This window comes from Festucalex cinctus, chromosome 19, assembly GCF_051991245.1.
Source record: "Festucalex cinctus isolate MCC-2025b chromosome 19, RoL_Fcin_1.0, whole genome shotgun sequence".
Classification (NCBI taxonomy): Eukaryota; Metazoa; Chordata; class Actinopteri; order Syngnathiformes; family Syngnathidae; genus Festucalex; species Festucalex cinctus.
The window spans coordinates 12,275,794-12,293,007 of record NC_135429.1 but is presented as its reverse complement, the minus strand read 5'-3'; the positions used below and the strand labels follow the sequence as shown (position 1 = coordinate 12,293,007).

Genomic DNA, 17,214 nt, shown 5'->3' with positions numbered 1-17,214 from the left:
TCAATTCATTTCAAAGACAAATCCTCGCTTGTGCTTACCTCTGTGCTGCGCAGCTTGTCAATGACAGCCTTGAGCGCCTTGCACTGGTCCTCCAGGTTGTTTGCGTCGCGTCGCAGGGCGTCGCTCTCAGAGATGTGCCGCGCCTCCATGTCCAAGATCTCTGCCGCATGCAGCTCCTGCATCTGGACCACCTTCTCCCGGAATTCTCCCATCACCTCCTCGAGCTCTTTGCTAGCGGCCGTCTGCGTGGAAGCGTCCGCCACGGACGGCTCTGGACTTCTGGAAGGAGCTGGGGTCTTCCTGGAAACGGACATCTTGTCTTTACTCCCCTTGACGAGGGGCTGCTTGCTGCTTGCTTTCCTCTTGGGCTGGGAGTTGGATGAGGAAGAGGAGGAGAAAGGCTGAGGTGAGGTAGCAGGAGAAGGAGACGTTGAGGCCGCATTGGCCGTCTTTGTCGGGGTCGCTTGCGCCTCCCGGAGTTCGTTTTTCAACTTCGAAATGGAGATTTCATGGAGTTGGATGTCCTCCTGGAGCTTCTCATTCTGGGATTTGGAACTTCTCAGTTCTTCTTTGGTGGTATCCGCAATCTTCTTCACCTCCTCAAGCTCCTCTTTCAGCTTCAAAATAGAGATCTCGAGGTGCTGGATCTCCTCATTGTGGGATTTGGAACTTCTCAGCTCTTGGGCGGCGTCCACGTTCTTGTGCACCTCTTGCAGTTCCTCTTTAAGCTTTAAAATGTTGACCTCACGTAGCTGGATCTCCTCCTGGAGCTTCTCATTGTGAGATTTGTAACTGTTGACGTCTTTTTTGGTGGAGTCCAGATTCCTTTGGAGCTCCAGGAGCTCCTCATTGAGTTTAGAAATTGAGACCTCACGCACTTGAACGTCCTCCTGAAGCTTCTCATTGTGGGATTTGTAACTTATCAGTTCTCGGGTGGAGTCCATATTGTTTTGGACCTCTTGTAGCTCCACTTCAAGTTTAGAAATAGAGGCATCACGCACTTGAATGTCTTCTTTGAGCTTCTCATTGTGGGATTTGTAACTGTTGAGTTCTTCTTTGGTGGAGTCCAAATTCTTTTGAACTTCCTGGAGTTCCTCTTTGAGATTTAAAATGGAGACCTCACACACCTTAATGTCCTCCTGAAGCTTCTCATTGTTGGATTTGAAGCTGGTCACTTCACTGTTGGTGGAGTCCACGTTCCTCTGGAACTCCTGGAGTTCAGCTTTGAGCTTCGAAATGGTATCCTCATGGAGCTGGACCTCCTCCTGGAGCTTTTCGTTGTGGGATTTGTAATTTGTCAGTTGTTGGGTGGAGTCCATATTCTTTTGGACCTCCTGCAGCTCCACTTCAAGTTTAGAAATAGAGACTTCACGCACTTGAATGTCCTCTTTGAGCTTCTCATTGTGGGATTTGTAACTGTTGAGTTCTTCTTTGGTGGAGTCCAAATTCTTTTGAACTTCCTTGAGTTCCTCTTTGAGAGACAAAATGGAGACCTCACACACCTTAATGTCCTCCTGAAGCTTCTCATTGTTGGATTTGAAGCTGGTCACTTCACCGTTGGTGGAGTCCATGTTCTTCTGGACCTCCTGGAGCTCCTCTTTGAGATCTGAAATGGTGACTTCGCGGAGCTGGATCTCCTCCTTCAGCTTCTCATTGTGGGATTTGTAACTGTTGAGTTCTTCTTTGGTGCTGTCCATGTTCTTGTGGATCTCTTGGAGTTCTTCTTCTAGTCGACTAATAGACATTTCATGAACTTGAGCATCCTCTTGGAGCTTTTCATTGTGGGTTTTGTAACTATCAATTTCTTTGGTGTTGTCCACATTCTTCAGGACCCGTTGGAGCTCCTCTTTCAGCTTCGAAATGGAAACCTCGCGGAGTCGGATATCCTCCTGGAGCTTCTCATTACTGGATTTGTAACTAGTAACTTCTTCTTTGGTGGCATCCACGTTCTTTTGGACCTCCTGGAGCTCCTCCTTAAGTTTAGAAAGAGAGACCTCACGCACTTGAATGTCCTCCTGGAGCTTCTCATTGTGGGTTTTGTAGCTGTCGAGTTCATCTTTAGTGGAGTCCGCATGGCTTCGGACTTCCTGGAGCTCATTGAGAAGGTTTGTCCTGTCTGCTTTGTCCTCTTCAGCTCTCACCTGGACCGAAAAGACAAATTTGAACATCAATTTTCCTTTATTCTAAAATAAAAACATTTGGTTTATAAAGCAAAATACTGTATACTTACTTGTAAAATATCATCTTTAAGTTGAGAAATGGTCAGTTCTCGCTCCTTTGTCGGAAAAGAAAAAATGTTTACATGTAATACTTCACATTGAAGTTCCATCTTTGTGATCTCCCGCTTGATCAATACCTGCAAAAGTTCCTGCAGCTTCTCCAGCTTCTCCTTGCAGCTGCTCAGCTCCTCCTTGGCAAGCGCCACCTCCTCCCGGGCCTTAGTCAACTCTCCTCGGAGAACCCGCGACTCCTCATCTCCTCCAGAAGATACCTGAGGTGGGGCATAATTAGCAGCCTGCTACGATCATTACTATGGGGTAAAAACATAACAATAAAGATTAAGTTTACCTGCTCAAGCTGCTCCTTAAGTCTTTCTATTGTTTCAGTTTTGTCCTAGAAGAGAGAGAGTGTCACCAAACGTTGCCCACAGAGAAGGTTTGGACTTCAAAACACACAACTACTTACTTTGAGCTCATCATGGAGATGGTGGCATTGCTCCATGTGGTGGTCCAGCTGCTTTTTGGCAGCCAAGGCTTCATCTTGGGCCTGTTGAAGCTCTGATGTGAGAACTTGGTCAACAGCAGAAGTCTGGTTCACAGAGACAGGATTTTTTTTCAACTAGTCATGGACTTGATATGTATATCTACTGACGAATGACCTGGCCTATTTGTCCATGGTCATTGTACACAGAAATGTGCCAACCCCTTTTTTTTTTTTACCTCCAGAGCTGCTGATGTCTTGGGACACTTCCCGCCCGTCATTTGCATCAGGAGATCCAGGAGCCCCGCCAGCCTCTTCTCATACTGCACCTCCTTCGAGCTAGAGAGCAGCTGCTTCCGGAGCTTGTGGTTCTTCTGGATGCCACTTAAACTGGCTTCAAGCTCAGCAAGCTTCTGGTTCAGGTGGCCCACCTTGTCACCCGAGTGGTCTTTGGATGCCTTTTGCTGAAGGGCATCTAGTGTGGCTTGGCTGACTAACGCCGCGGCCACTTTCTCCCTTAAATGCTCCTCCAGTGTGGACACTTTCCCTTGGAGCTCTTCGGTGTACTTTTGACTGCGGCTCAGCTCTGCGTCTTTCTTGCCTGATGAGTCCTCCAGCTCACGGATGCGGAGACGGAGCTCGTTCACGCTAGACGCGCCGCTCTTCTCCAGAGCTTGCAATTGGGCCTGCGCCGCCACAAGATCAGTGGTTTTCCGCCTCAGGGTCTCTTTGAGGTCCTCCAAGTTCTCTGCGCTCTCCTCTAGGTGTCGGTGGGTCTCCAGCAGCTCACTGTGCTCCGCTTTGAGGTCGCGGAACTCTCCGGAGGCTAGGTCCATCCTCTGCTTCATCTCGTCGTATTCATATTCCTTACCCGTGTGAGCATCATCGTCATCTTTGCGCTCCATGTGGAGCAGCTCCTGCTGGAGTTTGTCGATGACGGCGTTCAGCTGCTCCAGTTCCTCCTCACTCTTGCGTTTGAGGCGTTCCTGCTCGCTGCGCAGGCATTCCACCTGAGACTCCAGGTCATTTATCAGCGCATCTCGCTCATCTATTCCCTGAAAAGATCACCAAAAAAATATTAGCACATAGTACCAAATAAATGGTCCTCTATCCCTCCTTTGGAAGAAACCTTTGAGTCTCCGCTTTATAAATATGTTTTCTGAACTAACTTTGACCAAGGGTGGTTGAAATTATTTTCCACTAGTTAAATGCGCATTTGCCTAGTAAAATTGGTGAATTTATTTTTGTAAACAAAAGGGAAAAAAAACAAAACAAAAAACAAAAACAAAACAAAACAAAACAACTTTAAAAAAATGTGTCAGTTTTGCTGAATAATAGTTCATAAAAAGTCCTAATTATATTTGTTTTTTCACCTTAATTTGTTAATTTTTTTATTCATTTGATTCAAGAACAATTTGTTACATTATGATTATGATTATTATTACAGATCATTCATACAGAAAAATAGCTAAAATAAAAAATAAAAAAGGTTCCATTAATTTTTTAAATAAATTGGCTGACTATCAATATCTTCGTTATAACATTTATAAATGAGAGTAAAGTATTATTTTACTTAATGTTTGACAACTTTTTTCAGACCGATACCAGTACATATACTCAACTCTTGAGTCGTCACCGATTCAGATACCACTTTTGATATATCACCCCCCCCCCACCCCCCCACCCCAAAAAAAAAAAAAAATACAGATAATTTTAAAGAAAAAAATATATAATCCAAAAGAGCATTTTTCCTTAAAATTGTCTGAAATTAATGGCAATTTTCTATCCTTATAATTTCTCATGTTAATTGCAACACGCCAAAGGCAGGGTATCGGCCCAGTGGCAATTCCTGGTATTGGTACTCGTCAATCCATATTAATTTCCTACAAATTCACAATAACATTTAAAAATGAGTGACCTATTACTTAATTGTTAAAATAAATTAGTATTCATATATTATTTTCTTCACCTCATCTCTGAATAACCTGGCCTATTTGCTTGTTTAAAAAATTAAATATGGCCCCTAAACCCACCCCTGGATTATACATTAACGGAGATTTTACAGACGGAAACTCAAGAGTTTTAATGAACCACCACAAAACGAGCACATGGATTTACTTACCAAGACAAACACAACACCAAAACGGATGCCACCAAAAATGAAAACACCACACACGACCATGAAGCTATGCACACACCGAATCCTATTCCGTGCGTGCATAGGCATGGCTTGTTACCTTGTTGCCAGACGTTTTCTCCATGTGTTGGAGCTTAGTGTTCTGTTCATTAAGAAGTGCTATTGCCCTGTCCTTCTCCTCCATCACCTTCAAGAGTCAAAAGATTATAACGTGATGGATTGAACATGCCATGACAAAAATAAGAGTCCAGATTCGGCATGAGGTTTAAATTGCCCTGCGCTGGATGCGATCTGGCAGACATGGAAATGCTCAATTTGCTATCTCAGTGTTTCCCAACCTTGAAATTTGGGCCTGCTTAGTTGAACACAAAGCCATTATTCTGTTCTATGAATAGTAACCGATGAATACTCAGGTTTGTCTTCTTTTCACTTTCTGCCATCCAGGGGAGGAGCATTTAATTGCTCTATTGGACAGATGAAAATAGATAGATCATTTGTAGTAAATAAAAATAATTTCTGCAACAATTTCAGTAAAGGTAGATAATTTCCCACAGCATACTTTGGTTGGGAATCACTCGTCTATCCAAAAGGTAGAATTCTATCAAGTGCTATTTATAGCAAGCGGGTTGTAGTTACACACGAAACTAACATTCTCTGACAATCCTTAGGTAGCTTCTACTTTGCAAGAAAACCATATTCATGCAAATAGTGGCCGATGGGAGAGGTTACATTTATTTACACCTTGGTTTCTATTTGAGCGGAGGCCTTCAATGCATTTTTGGCTAATCATTAAACAATAATATCAGCATGTTATTGTGAAGCCAGCAATGAAATCACAACAAAAACAAATCCAATAGTTGGCTATTGGCGAAGGCAAACAACACTGTGGAGCGACCACTTCAGAGTCTACTCAAACACTTAACTTCATCATTTCACGTGCCACAGTCTGTGCATTGTTTATGTACTTTGGTAGTTGCTGCTGATTTGGTTTGCAACACAACATTGTGGAGCGACCATATGTCAGCGTCTACCTGAACGCTAATTTTGACCGAAGATCCCGACTTTGTATTTCATTCAGATTTGTTCATGTAAAGATTAGCACTTTTTTTTTCCCTCTAACAAAGTGAAACTTTTTAAATCCACTTGCATTTAGGGGTACACATGGTAGTTATGTTTAACTGGTGTTAGGATTACGAGGGGATATTCAAAAAAAGTTTCTCCAGAGCCAAAATTCACATTTTGGAAAGTGCTGCTGTTTTGGCATTTTGAGTTAAATGGGCACTACTAATGTGTGTGGTCACAAAAACAAAACAAAAAATTTTTTCCCCCTAGTATTGTATTTAAAGGACGGTTTGGGGTACAGTGTATATTAAAGGGAGGGCCACTATTTGACAAAAAAACAGTAGCTTGCAAAAGGTGACGTAAATGAGACCAAATCATTACCTTGAGCATGCTTTCCCTGGTTTCCAGGAACTGCTGCTGGCTGCTGATCTCCTTGCGTTGAATCTCCAGCTGCATGTGGAGCTGCTGCACCTCCTCGTTCTTGTTCTCCAGCTCCTCCCGGAACTGCTCCAGCTGCTCCTCCAGGTGGCAGATCTGAAGGAGAAGATGGCAGACCTTAAGAAGACGGACACCGATCTGATCGGAAGTGAGGACAACAGCAAAGGGGGACACTACCTCCTTCTCTTTCCGCTCCAACGCTTCTCTTTCAGTCTGCAACTGCACCTCCAGCGTGGAGTGCTTTTCCACCGTGACGGATGCATGATGCTTCTTGTGTTCGTCCTTTCACACACAACATAATGCATTGGAAACAAATGAATTTCAATTTGAATCCCAGTTTTGGCAGTGTAAAGACCGTCTATTCTTACACCACAGCAGAAAAAATTCAATTACAATTTTAATTATTAAATTCCACAATTACAAAATCAGCATAATCGTAAATATATATATATATATATATATATATATATATATATATATATATATATATATATATATATATATATATATATATATATATATATATAAATACTAATTTTTGAGTTTAAATTTATACTTGTGCACCTTTTTTAAAAAATAAAATAAAATAACTAATTTAATAAATTTTGTTAATTATAGTGTTTCAAAGAATTTTATTTGTCTTAACTTTTTTGTTTTTTTTGTTTTTTACGTTTAAACAAACGTATGTTTGGTCCAAAAGGAACTTGCATAATTATAGTGTTTCTATTTTTTTTAATTGGTTTGAATATTTTTAAATGTGTAAACATTTTCTTGTTTTGTACCAAAAAAATAAGTCCTACTTCAAGTTTTTGCCTAAGTAAGTAAATAAATAAATAAATAAATACATAAATATTATAAATTATGTTTGGTCCAAATGGAACTTACATAATTATAGTGTTTCTATTTGTTTTAGTTGGTCTATTTTTAAACGTGTAAACTTTTTCTTGTTTTGTACCAAAAAATAAATGATCGTCTTACTTCAAGTTTTTGCCAAAATATAGAAATAAATGAATGAATGAATGAATGAATAAATAAATAAATAAATAAATATTATAAATTGTTTGGTCCAAAAGGAACTTACATAATTATAGTTTATATTTTTTTTAATTTGTCATAATATTTTTAAAAGTTGAAAAATTTTCTCGTTTTGCACCCAAAAAATAAATAAATAAATAAATAAATAAATGAATAATAAATAATTGCTTGAATAATCGTGACTTCGATTATTGCAAAAATAATCGGGATTATTTTCGAGCAGCCCTAGCAGAAACTAGTTAGCTGAAAATCTAACTTGGAACCTGTGGATTGTGAGGCAGGCGTGCGAACCACTACCTCACCGTGCTGCCCGCCACTGCATTGCATACCAGTTCATTTATGTAAACATAAACACCATGACGGTAGACATCGTCTGCAATGGAACAGCCCACACATTGTTCTCCAGCTCTGTGCATCCCCTCCCTCCTCCTCTTAAAGTCAGCCCCTCTTCTCAATATTCTCACACCGCCGCTTACCATTAAATGCGGCTCCCTCTCCCACCCCCACCTTCCCGTTTTGCCAACCTTCTCCAGGGACTCCGCGCTGGCCAGCAGGGCCTGCTCCAGCTCGCGCACGCGGCTCTCCAGCTTGTCAATCTCCTGGTCGCGCTCGGTCAGCTCGCGACGCAGCTGCTCCGAGCCCAGCAGCAGCTCGCTGCACCAGTCCGCCTTCTCCTTCAACTGGGAGCTCAGCTGCTCCACCTGGTTAGTGCAAAGAGGAAGACGAGAGGACGAGCCGGTGAAAAGACTCGCTTACGGATGCCATTTGCTACACGGTGTAGCCGGCACATACACAGCTAGCTTGGAGGTCAGCTGATCCACCTGAGAAAGGAAGGAGGGAGGGTGGGAGGTTTCGAAGTGCAGGAGGTGGGGGGGATTTCATTCAAGGGTGACAAACCACAGAGTATCATTAATCAGGGGCTGGGGGACTCGCAGGTCCTCCTGGAGGAGGAAAAGGAAGAAGAGCAAGGAGGGGGCTCAATGGGAATAAACCTAAAGATGCACATAGTGGTCAGTACTATCTACAGGAAACAGAGGGAGGGGCTGGGAATACTGAATGCTGCAGGGGTGGGCAAACTTTTGTCCTTGTGGGGAGTATTTTCTTTTCAAATCGGACAAATGGGCCACTGAAAGATGTAAAGATGTAGATGAGGTTGTAAAAAAAAAAAAAAATTAAGGTAAAATCCAGTTATCCATTTTCTGTACCGCTTATCTTAGTTTATTATAATAATAAAATTATTAGATTTTCAGATTTAAATGATGTTAATTAAATTATTGCTTAAGAGAAATATTTAATGTAGATATAAAAATGCTTACTTCACATTTTTTATTTGATTACTTATATAAATAAAGATGAGATAAATATTTTTTTTAAAAACAATTTTTTTCTACCAATTTTTAAGTTATTTAAAAAGTATATTACAGGACTCTTGATAATAAAAATTCAATTATTTTTAGAAATGTATTCAATTGAGATAATTATAGTTAATTCATCATTCTATAAAATAAATACAAAAGTTTCTACTGCTTATGTCGCTAATATTTTTTTTTATTTACATACAACAAATTAACCAATTATTTAATGGCTAAAAAATTGCTAAATTATTTTTTTTTTTAAATTACAGGACTCTTGATAGTGTAAATTAAATTCTTTTTAAAAATGTATTCTAATTTAGATAATTATAGTTAATTCATCATTCTATAAAATAAATACAAAATTTTCTACTGCTTATGTCGCTAATATTATTATTATTATTATTATTATTATTATTATTTTTTTTTTTTTTTTTACATACAACAAATTAACCAATTATTTAATGGCTAAAAAATTGCTAAATTATTAAAAAAAAAATACAGGACTCTTGATAGTGTAAATTAAATTCTTTTTAAAAATGTATTCTAATTTAGATAATTATAGTTAATTCATCATTCTATAAAATAAATACAAAATTTTCTACTGCTTATGTCGCTAATATTATTATTATTATTATTATTATTATTATTATTATTTTTTTTTTTTACATACAACAAATTAACCAATTATTTAATGGCTAAAAAATTGCTAAATTATTTTAAAAAAAAAAATTACAGGACTCTTGATAGTGTAAATTTAATTCTTTTTAAAAATGTATTCTAATTTAGATAATTATAGTTAATTCATCATTCAATAAAATAAATACAAAGGTTTATATTGCTTATGTTGCTAATGTGTTTTATTTACAATGAACAAATTAACCAATTATTTAAACAGATTCATACTAACAGATCATTTTTAATTGTATTATATATTTATAACTACTTGTACTTTAATTGTAGCTGTTTTTTTCAATTAATCAAATAAATGTTAAATGTGTATATTACTATTATTTTTTTCATTATTTACAGTACTTCAATTCATTAATTGATGACATAAATGACAATAGATGAATTAACAAATAAATTATAGGGAGACAATAAAACAACCAAATGAATGCAACAATTACAACTCTTCATAATGTAAACGCTTGATGGCCGGGTTTATAAAACAGTGCGAGCCATATTTTGCCCACCCCTGCACTAAACGCTCTCCAGGGGTTTCGGGGGGGGGGGCACGTGCAGCGACTCGAAGCAGTACCTTTAAGAACACTCCATCCACCTGCAAAGACCAGGGAGAGAGAAGGTGGGAGGAGCGTGAAGGAGCACAGAGCGCCAAGGCAAAAAAAGGAGAGAGGTGAGCCAATGAGGAGGATGCAAAGGCCGAAAAGATACAATTTCAGGTATTTAAAAAAAAAAAAAGAAAAGAATATGGCTCTGGAAATGAACAAAATGGTAGGATGTCATCACCGGTCTGTGAGTTGGAGGCAAAAATAATGTTAGAGAAGATGATTTAATCATTCTATGAAAGCCATTACAGAAAGCAACCATTACTACTATAGGTGATTATTATGGATAAATGCAGACAATTAGAAGACAGGACGGCTGGAAGTCAAAAGATTAGCATGGAGACACACAACATTCACCTTGAACTCTTATCCTCAATGAAGCTGTAACAAACTCCTTAATATCAAAAACGATGGATGAATATTCCACTCACTGCTTTACCAAAGCTACATTTTGAGTCAATGTGCTTTGCTGCCGCTTATAGCACACACTAATGACCGTTACACATTAACTAACTTGTTAAAAGGTGACGCGTTATGATCCAGAGTTCAGTCTAGTTAAAGTAACAACTGAACCAGCAATGTGTGTAATGAGAGTAAATTTAACCGAGACATGTTATGCCCTTCTTTCTTAACAATTAAAAACAGATCCCAGGTGTCTAAGTAAATGGTACTGAGATGCTCTGGTCAAAATACACAAAGGTTAAAGAATTACAGCATGGTTATAAACTAACATTATGTTAGAAATTGCTTGATTTGCTCGTATACAAGCAAATCTAGACGCAAGTTTTACAAAATACATGATGATTCTTTTAGGAAGGTCTCAGTGAAGTGTGGAGGAAGTATGCAAGTTTGTTTTCCCTCCTGCTTTTTTCTTATTTTCACATGGGAGTGGATTATGATGGAATACAATGGACATTGTCTTTAGTTCTTAGCATTCAGTGTCATTAGTGAAGAGTGTTAGGTTACCCTATCTGGCAGTGATCTGCCTTTTCCTGTCCTCGTGAATCCGACAATCCCTGCACGGAGGTCACACTAATCCTTATTCATGTCTTTTTTTCTTTTTTTTTTCCCCTTACCTTGGCATCAATCAGTCTTCTGACTTAATTTTAATGCATCCAACAATTTAAGACTAATTTCAGTTCGCTATTCTCAACGTCCACAATAAAATCTGCAATGTAGCTTAACCGCGTTAACTGCCCTGTATGTTTAAGCAATAAATCTCAATTGGTTAACATCTTTGTAAATTGGCAAGGAGCTAAATTTAGTCTGCGTTTAGTCCCAATTCCCTGAGAATAAAATACGCTTACTGTATTTCAGTTTACAAATGTGGTTCTATTCATGGTTACAATGTGACAAGAAGAAAAAAAAAAACCATTCATTTCATTCTGGCACTTTTCTCCCACGTCAACAAGTTAGGTGTCGCGTTCAAGGAAGCACATGAAAATCTATCGCCTCTATTGTGGTGCAGCACGGTGTCGTGTAAGGAAATGAGAGCTCCCTCCCTTCTTTTATTACCTCGTGGCTTCTTTGCTCCGAGCCGCCGGGAAGCTTCTGCTGGGTCTTCAGCTGCTGCTCCAGTAGCTGGATCTCGTGTTGGAAGACGTCACGCTCGTGTTCTCGGTCCACGGCTTGCTCCTACAAACAAGAAAAAGCGAGTTTCCGCTCATGAACAAGATTTGGTGCAAACAGTTTTGTCAGTGGTGAGAATTGTACTTACAGTGGATATAAAAAGTCACACCCCTGGTCAAATGCCAGGTTTTTGTGATTTAAAAAATGAGATAAAGATAAATAATTTCAAAAATGTTCTCCATCATTAACGTGCCCTCGAACATACACAAATCAGTTGAAAAAAAAATCTATATATATATTTTCAGGTAAAAATAAACAATTGAGATGTGGTTGCACAAGTGAGCACACCCTCATAGGTTGGGATTTGGCTGTGTTCAGTCTTAACTAATCATATTCAAACTAATTTTATTTGGGAGACAGCTGTTAGCATTTTAATTGCCGATGATTAACTCCAAATAAAGTTCTGATGTTCTAGTAGACTTTTTTTTTTTTTTTTTATTCCTAACAGAAGTCAGTAAGTTTTGTGCCAACACTTTTTTTTTTTATACATTACACAATACACTAGGGATGTAACGATATCCAAACGTCACTATATGACATTATCACGATATGAAGCTTACGATACGATAATTATCACGATATTGTGGTGAGGTTGCCGATATTTAAAAAAAAGCACAATATTGTGCTTTTGCCCATAACAGCAATGTTATTATTATTATTATTATTATTATTATGTTTTGTTAATGCACGCACACATCGAGTTCCTCCACATATTGACTTGCATATTACATATTGCATATATTACGTTCCCCTTCATCTGACAATTAGTGTAGATTTTAAACATAGAAGGGCCAAAACATCCCTAATGAAAATTAAATTGCACACAAAAAAGAAACTAGCCAACAGAGGGATGCTAGAACTGCACAAATGCAAATCAACCTGACTTTTTTTTTTTTTTTTTTTTTTAACAGATGTGTTGCATTTAAATATTGTGAACATGACAACGACGATATTGTGGCAGTTTTAATATCACAATATCACGATATTGCAATTATCATTACATCCCTATTAAGCACTTAAGTTTTCCACGTCAAAACAGGCATTGTATGTAATGTTTGTACTTCAGAACATTTCAGACTTCTACTTTCACACAAGTCCAGTATTTCATTTTATTTAACTACTGAGTGTGAGTATTTTGCCACCAATGTTTGCATCTTACATCAAGGAAGCGCCGGTTCTTGTCCAGCTGCTTTTCCAGTGCCTGGATCTGCTGCTGGAGGTCCCCGGTTTCGGCCTTTCGGGCGTTCTCCAGCTCGATCACCCGGTTGACCTGTTCCTCCAGCTCGCTCTCCAGAGCCTTCACCTGCTTCAGCAGGTCGGCGCTCTCCTTCTCCGCCTGGCGCTGCACCTCCACCTTCTCCTTCATCAGCTTCTCCGTCTCTTCCAGGAGATCTGAACGGGCACCGAGGTGTTACTGCATGGACGTTCATTTTTTGTTGCAGAATGCGATTTTAGTGGTGAATAGGATGGTGAAGTTATTGGAGAGTCTGAGCTGGTTCAAACCTCGTGATGGATTTGAATGCAATACTGTATATTGAATTGTCAAATAAGGTGGCTAAGGCTTAGTATACATTTCCACATGAGCCTTTTCATCAGGCTGGGAATGCTTTTATTATTATTATTAGGGACAATTTATAGTGCATAATCCATCTGTTGTGGTTATCATCAGACTCTGCAAACATCCCATTCACTTTTACAAGATGAATTTCCCCCTTCAAGGCGATTCTCGTTCCGCTACCACCAATGAACAATCCCCATTGGTTCACCCGGGATCAAAAGCCCCCCATCCAGACCGACACGGAATTAGCAGTGACAAGGAGCGACAAGGATGTAAGTGACAGAACATAACATTGCAATATCCATGCCCAGGAAGCGTCAACAGGAGGGAGAGGGGAAAATGCAATCATCTTACTGGTGCAAATAATAAAAAATAAATAAAAATAAATAAAAAATACTGATGATTGATGATTAGGAGACTGATGTCGCTTTCATTCCATCATGCTAAAACCAGGGCTATTGCTGAATCCAAGATGCTAAAAAAAAATGCAGGCCAAGATTAGTGAAAAGCAAAAAACTGAAGCAAAGGTTAGTGATTGTGATCGTAAGTCCAAAAGCAAGCACAAGCCTTGTTGGGTTATGGCGGAGGGGGGGGAAGTCAGATATGAGCAGGTCTTAAGTCTTCACTTCCAAGTTTTATGCAAGCCTAATGTTAATGTAGGGGAAAAAAACAATAATAATCAAGCAAGTGGAGTCACCACTAAATTTCAAGCAAGTCGAGTCAAGTCATTACTTGAAGCAAATCATAAATTAAGTCATACAATCTTGCTCAGTCACAAAAGATTAGCACACTATCTGTACTTTCATATTTTTTTTAAAGTTCCCGAACCAGTTTTTTTTATCGTCTCTTACTTTCCTGTCATCTCAATTAAACACGTAACTGCCGTGAAGCATCTTTAATGTTTGACCAGCTATCACTTAGCGAAACTGTGAACTTAACGGAGCTTATCTTTCTGTGACTTTTACAGTCAATGATGACGTTAGGTAGCTGCTTTCAAAAACATAATCCTTGAAGTGTAATCATCTTCAGAGCTCCTTCCAAGATCTTTGCTTCATTAGCTGGCTTGTCAAGAGTTTCAAGTCCAAGTCAAGGTGAGTATCATGAGTCTTTCATAACTTTTAGCCAAGCAAGTCTACAGTCGTAAATAAGCTCAAGTCATGTGACTTAAGTCAGCTTGTGTGCGATGCTGCCGGATTAGGGTTACAGATACAGTTTATGATCAGTTAGACAACTAAAAAGGACAAATAGAGAGCGGGAGAGGGGCTGAGCCATGCTCAAAGTGGACACACCTGCTTCAGGTGCTGCAACCATTGCAGCTTCAACTAGGCCTACAGGAGAACGAGAAAGCACACGAGTTGAACATGCTGCGCTTTTGTGTCACAAACACGAACATCTCAGAAGAAAAAGATGGCAGAAAAAGGGGACGGTGCTGCTTTTTTTTTTTTGTCTTTCATCATTCAGGGGTTTGTTAAGTCGTCGTCACAGGATGAAGAAGCAAATAGCATGAAGGGAAGGCGTTACTTAAATTGTCCAATGCCCCATGTTCTAACATGTCGTATACTCACCCTTAAAAGGAGAAAATGTTCTCATGGGATACCTTTTTTGATAACAAGAGGGGTTAGGATGCAAAATGTAACTGCTTTATGGCAAGTCACCAAACTTTACAGCAATGCTAGCCACATATAATGATGCAAAACTAAGTTTTCCAATTTAGTATCATCCATATGTTTGGATATGAGGTTACTTAGGTAGCAAACAGACTTTTGAATTGTGATGCATATGTTTAACAAATTTCATGTTGCTAAAAATGTGCTGGAAAAAAACGTGTCTAGTATACGGTACTTAGTTGAAATAGAAATAAAATCTTTTAAGGACTCCTGAAAACGGCCAACATTACATAAAAATGGCTTCAAACAAAATATTAGTTGGTTGAGTTGAATCTTTTTGTTGGTTTACTCGTGATTGACCTTGACATTGTCTAGCTAAACGTTCAACAAAGGCTAACATTTTCAAACAATCTTTCACCAGGTTGAACACGTCTGCAAAATTGAGTGCATTTTTTTGAGTGCAGGTAAACGCTCAGTATGATGATTTGATGTCATACAACTAAAGTAATTTAAATACATAAAAAACAAAACAACACTTGTACACTTGTAACTTGTTTTCAGGACACCCAGACTTTTTGTCACAGGTCTTCTGGGATACGTACAGAGCTCACGGGTACCGGCGGTTTCTCGCATGGCGTCTTGTTGCCGGGAAACCAGCTCGCGCTCCTCTTGCATTTGAAGCCGCTCCTGCTCCAGCTCCTGCAGTCGACTCGCCGTAACCTGCAATTAATAAATTAATTAATAAATACATAAATAGGCTATATAGAGAGACTATAAAAAAGTTTTACTCCTTCCACATGATTTAAACATTTAAACTTGAATGGGTGAAACTTAAGTTAGTTCAACTTAAGTAAAGCAAGTGATACTTTTAAGGTGGCGTCATTCAAAACTGTGCATCATTACCTGCAGTTCTTGCTCCAGGTTGAGCTGGAGCTCCTCCTTCTGACGCAACTGCTCCTCCAGGGCAGCCCGTTCGCCCGTGTAGCCATCAATCAGACCTGCATGACATGAGAAGGTTAGGTAAGTGCGTTTAAAAGTTGAGTTCTTTTGTGCAGGGAGGAGCAGCCGATTCAGGGAAAAAAAAAAAAAAAAAAACCCTCAAGGTTTCAAGCAAGCACAAACGCATTCCCGCTGCATAATTGAGGAGCCGACAAGTGAGCTGCAGGTCTGACCCATTTTGCTCGACATGTGGAACAGGACTGAGTTGCAATTACAATGAAATGCTTCATAACGCCGCAGCTTCGTCACAGGTCAGCAAGCATTTTGCTTCGGGATGCCATTTGAGGTCGTGGATATAGAGAGGGGAGAGTGGATTTCTCCAAGAACTATTAAATATCATAAAGGTGTATTTAATGGCTTGAGGATGGCTGCTTGTGTTGATTCACTGGGACTACAGGGTAAACATCCCGAGCATTGCCTTATTGCAGACACCTGAGCAGGACATTGTGTTGAGTTTGCCTAAGGAGGGTTCTTCTCCAGGATACACCAGTCGCTTCTTTCCCATCATGGCAAGATATTGTGACACTTGTGTCGGTTAAAATTTCACTCACAAATACGATTATTCCCGGAAACTGAAATATCACAAACTCATTTGCTCCCAAAAACGTATAAATACGTTCTATTTTAAATATTACCAGTGCCCCAAAGACGTATTTATACATTTTTTTATGTTATGCTAGAGAATACAGAAGGCTTTGATGCAGCCTCTGAAATCAAAAGAACGGTTGAAGCAATGCTAATTATAACAAAAACGTCCAGCAGGTGGCAGCAAAGTATAGGAGATCAACCAGGGCCATGTTGCAACAAGTTGTTTTCCTCACAGTTTTAAACAGATTGGTGAATAATGATGAAACTTAGCTATATTCTAATAGTAATTGCTGCAAAATGGAAACAGATAGAAATATACTATATTCTCCTGATGAAAGAAGGGACTCGAATCTTTCTTTTGGTAGGCTCCATGTTTTTATAGCAATAGAACACAATGGTCTATGAGCCTTGCAAAATCAGTCAAAATCCAGAAAAAAAAGCCGGGAGTGAAGGTGATTGCGTCTGTGAAAATGGCTGCGAGTGAATGAGTTAATAGTATGGCATAGTGCCTTGTCTTGCATGACTTCAATTATTCAACTGCAGAAGAAAGGTCTCTCTTTTATTTTTGTACCATGGTGGGAAATGACCAGATAGAAACACCACCAATTTTATTTGCTCTCACTTTCTTTCTTATAATGGACATTCCTTACAAAAAATTTGCCAGACAGAAATTTTCCTTAGTAGGACAAAAAGTTCTGAAATTTAACGACACCACCTGACCAAGGCTGTCAGAGCAAAAATCAGTTGAAATGTTTGTACAGTACTAGTTGCCTACAGATGCCACAAAATAGTGGCAAATTACTACTTTTGTCTAGTTTAC

General features: G+C 39.1%; 1 protein-coding gene across 8 annotated transcripts in view; it reads right to left on the bottom strand.

The window, feature by feature from the left end:
• The window catches only part of akap9 (A kinase (PRKA) anchor protein 9), a 45,769-nt gene that overhangs the window by 6,871 nt on the left and 21,684 nt on the right, over nucleotides 1–17,214 (bottom strand). For 5 of the 8 annotated variants that reach the window (XM_077507662.1, XM_077507663.1, XM_077507660.1 and 2 more), the window contains 15 exons: nucleotides 15,711–15,805; nucleotides 15,410–15,527; nucleotides 14,490–14,528; nucleotides 12,802–13,034; nucleotides 11,529–11,648; nucleotides 7,897–8,073; nucleotides 6,515–6,619; nucleotides 6,281–6,433; nucleotides 4,938–5,024; nucleotides 2,940–3,755; nucleotides 2,686–2,808; nucleotides 2,569–2,613; nucleotides 2,357–2,491; nucleotides 2,231–2,275; nucleotides 39–2,141 (listed from right to left, as the gene is read on the bottom strand). In XM_077507662.1, coding sequence (XP_077363788.1) covers nucleotides 39–2,141; nucleotides 2,231–2,275; nucleotides 2,357–2,491; nucleotides 2,569–2,613; nucleotides 2,686–2,808; nucleotides 2,940–3,755; nucleotides 4,938–5,024; nucleotides 6,281–6,433; nucleotides 6,515–6,619; nucleotides 7,897–8,073; nucleotides 11,529–11,648; nucleotides 12,802–13,034; nucleotides 14,490–14,528; nucleotides 15,410–15,527; nucleotides 15,711–15,805 — 4,394 coding nt within the window. The remainder of the gene's footprint in view (nucleotides 1–38; nucleotides 2,142–2,230; nucleotides 2,276–2,356; nucleotides 2,492–2,568; nucleotides 2,614–2,685; nucleotides 2,809–2,939; nucleotides 3,756–4,937; nucleotides 5,025–6,280; nucleotides 6,434–6,514; nucleotides 6,620–7,896; nucleotides 8,074–11,528; nucleotides 11,649–12,801; nucleotides 13,035–14,489; nucleotides 14,529–15,409; nucleotides 15,528–15,710; nucleotides 15,806–17,214) is intronic. The other 3 variants (XM_077507667.1, XM_077507664.1, XM_077507666.1) reach the window with 2 other exon arrangements.